Here is a 5,808-nt window from a genome sequence, read left to right on the forward strand (position 1 = left end):
AACAAGAAGTTACTGTATAAAAGAGGACCAGAGATTCAAGAAATACTATCTAGAATTCTTCTTCTCAGAAGAGATCACTTTGCTTTGTTTTTATTGGACTTTCAATGCAAGACTACCCTCCAGAAACATGTGATAACTCACATTTGATCTATTGATAGATGTTCATTATTTAAGTATAAATTACCAAATTAATGAGAAGCAAATTAATGTTATTAGTTGTTAACCAAAAAATGGCCCCAGCAGTTCAAATTTTTTTCAGCTTCATCCGAGTTTTAGTAACAGCACTTTGGCTTCAAAATCAAGAACTCTGGGAACAGATTTATGTGGAGATTTTATGATCAAAATAAGACACTTCTATATGATATTTACTCTTTGCTGTTTTCTAGTGCTGTTCCAGACTCCAGTTAGATGCTCATCAACTACAATATCCTTTTTTTTTTACTTCTCCGACCAGAAAATTTAAACAGAAACTAGTAGAACTAGAGAAGATTATGCAGAAGATTTGCACCTTGTAGAAATGCATTCTGAGCAGAATACTGACTTATAGGTGCGAAGAGATTGTGTTCCGGTAACTGGGCACACCAACAATTTTTTGTTTTTTCTTGAGGGGAATATTTTCTCGAATAACAAAGCATGCTCAAGGTGGTTCCTCATTTGGTCATAAGTTCGAATCTCACTAACACTTGCCCTAAATTGGAAACGTTTCAACCATATCACTTCTTTTGTATTATTCATCACCATCATCACAAGTCACAGCCACCACCATCCACCACCACAACCAGCAGCAGTCCTTCGCCCACCCAAATCTCCACCACCACCAGTAGCTTCAAAATTTAAACCTTAAATTCCCCTCCTCCTTCACCCCCCACTTCTCCTCCTATGTTACCCTCTAAATACTAATACTGTAGAGATGTCACTCCCCTTCCACTATTACCAAGCCCAACCTCTTTACCTAACCGAATCATCAACTCTACTTCATCTCATCCAAAAGAAAAACTTTAATAAAAAAAAATTTCCGAATCAGAGATGACTAGTAGTATTATATATACTAGTAATGGAGTCAAGCATATGGGAGAGATCAGATCTTCATCTTGCTAGTGAACAATTACCATATATTCTTCAAACATAGTAAAATAATGTGAGTCCTGCAGTCAAGTCCCGCGTCAACAATATCAGCTGACGAAAAGACCTGTGCATGACCGACGTGGCTCTTCGTAGACCGGTTGTAACTGAATAACCAAGATAGCACAGCAGATAATTCCATCTTACAAAACTTGTTTGTGGGATTTTAAAAGTGAAGGTAAGTAGTTATCATGGTACCAGCTGTCAAGTAGCATGAAGTGAGAGATCCAACGATGTTCATGAGGCCAAAAGCTAACATCTCCTTGTTTCCGTCAATTTGCTCATTTTTCATGATGGCAAAACTTCTTCCAATAGCAATTCCTTCCTGCAACATATATAACACTTCCTATTGTTTGACAAAAATAATTACAGGATTGACTTCATTTATCAAATGGTACGGCATTCAAATTTCGATATCTTACTGCTATAGCGATCATTTGTCAAATTCGCTTAATTTGCGAATTTTTTTTTTGTTTTAATAGTTCATAAATTAAGTGAGTGCTTCAGATTTTTATTTCTTGCTGTAACTTGAATTGAATCAAATCTAGCTCGAAGTATGTAAACTTTTTATTTCCTTTTATATCTGTGTCTTACTTGGAATTCGTTCTAAATACAATACCAAATAACTGCAAAATCCAAAAAAAAAAAAAAACAGAGGTGTACCAGTCACGCGGAGAACGATTGGCAATGATGATTATGAAGAAACAAATGCAGCCGACGGCGATGCATATCTCAATCATTGGGTTGTGAAGAGGCATTGAAATGGCTAGGAGGAAAGCCGTAGCGCCGAAGAGTACAGCAAGATGCTCCAGGATCAGAGATGCCTTCTCGGAACGGCGTCGAATGTAGATAGACACCAAGGAAGCAAAAAGGGCCAGCTCGAATGTCAGGTAGAACCAGGGAAAGGTCCTGGGGAGAGGCGCCGGAGTTTGGAGAGCTTGCAAGGCGGTGTTAACAGCCGGAAAACAAACTCCGATGACCATCTGCCCCCACTGCAGCTTGGTTGGCATGTCGGGAATTTTGGGACCATGATCATCAGATTCAGGTAGTCTCCCACTTGTACCTCGCTCGAGGTCGTCGTTGATGGGTGTGGGTTGTGGCTGTGGGGCTACTGAGTCGTCCGCCCTGTTCTGCCGTCTGAAAATCGGCAGCTCGGCGAGCTTGAGGTTCAAGGCCCATACCAAGAGGAAGGCCAAAACAACAGTACTGGTTTGTCCCCTCATTTCTCAGTGCTCACAGAATGTATATTATATGGGCAATTACGTATAAAACTGGCAGTAATATATTATTAAAGCAAGCAGAACGACAGACAGGAAGTGTTTGTATACTACCAGGAAAATTCAAGATGCAACTAGAGCATAAGAAGGAGGAGGAGGAGGATGTAAGTTTGGCATGTCGCGCGGTTGTATTTATAGGGACGGACGGGTCCTGGCCGCCGCATTAACTTAACTTGGGACATGCTAATGCCTAATTGGTTGGATCATCTGACGTAATTATATTATTTTTAATTTAGGGAGACTGAAAAGTATGCGCCATGAGACTGAATAGTTGACGGTTCGACTAATTTGGCAGGAACCTTGAAATGAAGACTATTTCTTAGATTAAATCACAAGCAAATGGGTAATTCAGGCATTTCATTTCCCCTTTTTTTTTTGAAAAAATTCTTTTTAATTCATGCATTTTTTTTAACGTGTGAACATTTCGGAATGGTAGATAACGATAATCGGAGTCGGACTTCACGCATAATCGGTGAATTGTTAGAGAATAAATCCATTTTATCCTTTATAATAAAGGCAAAAAAAATAAAAAGAAGAAAAAAGAACTAACAATACAACACCGTAAAGGGCATCAAGCTTTATATATGGCACATATATGCTTCCTAAAAAATGCCACTGGAGGGAGAGGGGAAAGAATTCTAGCGTCTGAACTCTAGAGCAAGAGGGCAAGCCCAAACAAATTCCTATGAAATGCCATTGGAATTGTCGAAATTTAAAGCATAACCAGTCTATCTGCCTATGAAAAAGCCACTGAAGTTGCTCAAAATTACCGGATAACCGGTCCATGAGCACTGTAGCAACTCCAACTCGCGCTTTTAGTATAGTAAGGACTTTTCGGAGTTCATTTATAGAAAACAACTTTGAAAATCACGACATATTCAAATGATAGATACAAATATAGGAATTTCTAAAATTAAGGAGATGGACCATGATTTAGTTTACATTTGTCATATAAGTCATATGTCATTTGGAGTAAGACTTTTTTTTATTTTTATATCCAATGGATTATGTTTTCACACTGTGATGTATCAAAATAGAGATATGACAGTGTGTGCCTAAAGAAGATAGTAGTCTAATAAAGTTTTTCTGCAATTTACAAACTAAACAAATCATGATTACTTTGAGTTATTTTACGAGTCTAACAAAGAGAATCTAACTTTATTTTACATTACTTGAGAAAACAATCGAATGGAGTTTGATTCTGTTGATTCTTGAATAAGTCCTCCTCTGAAGGCGTTGGTGTTGGAAGCCTGAACAAAACTAACCAAAGGATTGAGAATGTGGATCCTATTTATATTAAAGTGGATCTTTCCTATTCTGAAGCCTGCTTGTTGTGGGTTTGATGGACCTGAACTTTTCTTTTTCTTTTTTTTTTTTTTTTGAAAAACAAAGAGTGAAAAAGGAAAGGTATTAAGGAAAGGATTGGGCGAAGAGGATGTGGGGAGGAACTAATGAGATGGTTCAGGTTGAACTAGTACTAGGATGGGGAAAAGGGAAATGGATTAATGGAACAAGCATAATAATTGATCATTAACTCCAAACTGCCTAGACTGCTGACGGATCTTTCCTAGTAGTATCTCCTATTAGTTTTAAGGTGGATGATATATAGTTCAATACGGATTTGAGTATGATGGATGATCCGATTCCTTTACAAGAGACCTTTATATGGCGTTCACCATAAAATTCATCCAACAAGCCAAAAATGACACAAAAATGGATCCTTACAGACAAACCAATAATACACCATCTGATATTGTGATTCCAAGATGTGAATTATGTAACCATTCTCTTTACAAGTTTTAACCAATACCCAATTGATTAATGAGTCGTTGTAGCATCTTGCACCACTAAGAGCAACCTGATATCCAAGTCCATGAAGCAATCATCCTCCCTGAGTTTATGTATTACAGTATTATTGAAAGCAGACAAGCCTAGAATACTTTTTGGCAAAATCTTGACCTTGAAAGATCAACGGTAAACTGTGTCATCCTATCTGGAAAATGAAGGTCATAAAGCGTGCAACCCTGAAAAATGAAGGTCCGATGCAGACATTTTACCGCTGGAAAATGAAGGTCACAGAATGTGCTGCGATTGAATTTATAATTATATAGAAGATGATGCATCTTTCCTGTTCAGAGTCTAAAGCCTATTATTGGATTGATGGCACCGAAACATTTTTTTTTAAAAAAAAAATGGAGAACATAGAATTGGAATGTCAATACATAGAGCTTTACAATTCTGCACCTGATGATTGGATTTATAGCATTGCATGCAACAAAATAAGAAAGGATGTGGATAGGAATAACTAGAATTGCTAACCATGATAGACTATCTACGACTTTTTTTTTTTTGGGTGTAAATAGCCATGATTCACTTTATTCCCTCCCTTGAAAGTGCAATCGGCCGGCCCAAAATCTTTAGTCTCAATACAATTGAGTTCCACTCTATTTTGTGGCCTCATGTTGATTGAGACGCCAGCCCGGGAGAGCATTGGCAGCAAAAACTTGGAAGAAGAAAAATGTTTTCTAACACATTACTTGTGAACTGTGAACTGTGAAGTGTTGGGGTGGATTGTGAACTGTGAAGCTTTGGGGAGGATTTTGACTTTTGAGTGCTCTGCTTGTGAACTGTGAAGTGTTGGGGTGAGAATTATTTAAACCCGAGTGGTATTAGTTTTATTTTTGTTGAATAATTGGATTTAAACGTGAGTGCTTTCGTCACGTTTGATACTTCGTCAAGTTTTGAAGACCCATAAGCTCTTCAAAATCCTTAAATTTTCTTTTCATGCTATCATATTGCGGAATAATTTCTTGCGGTTTTAATGCCAAAAGATTGGAAGAAGGTACTGTATTAAATTTACTTGTTTTAAAAAGCAATCTCCTTAGTTAGTAGGTTATATAAAACAACTCATAAAATGAAAGTTTATCTGCAAATTATGTACATCATGTGTCTAGAGATAATTTATCTTATTGTATTTTCAACCAAAACAGTTGTTGAAATTATATGCTTAATTTCTATGACTTTCCAGTAATCTTGATAAATTTTTATTAAAAAAAAAGGCAAAGTATATGCCTTCAACGAAGAATATGATGGCCAATGTAGGAACAAAAACACTATTATATATTTCCAATTCATTCATCAAATTATAGTAACAGCAAAATTTACTAATCAAAGCAGGTGATAGTTTGGATTTTGATTAGGTTCCGCGGGAATGCACAAGCCTTAAAGAGGTAAATGTGATACCTCCAATTTGTCCCATACCGAAAATTTGCGGTGAACTTGTTTGGGATATGACTTTAGATTCATTGGGCTAGGAAAAAAACCTTGCTAAAGGCTGTTGGGCTAATCCTTGGGCTCAAGGATACTCTCATGGAAGAGAACCGAGTCAAGTTAATCACTCGATGAGGAG

General features: G+C 37.2%; 1 protein-coding gene across 1 annotated transcript; it reads right to left on the reverse strand.

Moving 5' to 3' along the window:
- Nucleotides 1-1,012: 1,012 nt before the first annotated feature.
- LOC113741474 (uncharacterized) lies at nucleotides 1,013-2,474 on the reverse strand. Its single transcript, XM_027269008.2, has 2 exons — nucleotides 1,786-2,474; nucleotides 1,013-1,447 (listed from the first exon to the last, which is right to left on the reverse strand). The coding sequence occupies exons 1-2, from the start codon at nucleotides 2,343-2,345 to the stop codon at nucleotides 1,411-1,413; spliced, it is 597 nt and encodes a 198-aa protein (XP_027124809.1). The 5' UTR covers nucleotides 2,346-2,474; the 3' UTR covers nucleotides 1,013-1,410.
- Nucleotides 2,475-5,808: the final 3,334 nt, after the last annotated feature.

This window comes from Coffea arabica, chromosome 4e (assembly GCF_036785885.1).
Source record: "Coffea arabica cultivar ET-39 chromosome 4e, Coffea Arabica ET-39 HiFi, whole genome shotgun sequence".
Classification (NCBI taxonomy): Eukaryota; Viridiplantae; Streptophyta; class Magnoliopsida; order Gentianales; family Rubiaceae; genus Coffea; species Coffea arabica.

Excerpts from the sequence above, each read along its gene's own strand:
- LOC113741474 (XM_027269008.2), bottom strand. The coding sequence starts at position 2,345 with ATGAGGGGACAAACCAGTACTGTTGTTTTGGCCTTCCTCTTGGTATGG. Across the intron at positions 1,448-1,785 it reads AATCGTTCTCCGCGTGACTG|GAAGGAATTGCTATTGGAAG; the intron begins GTACACCTCTGT and ends TATATGTTGCAG.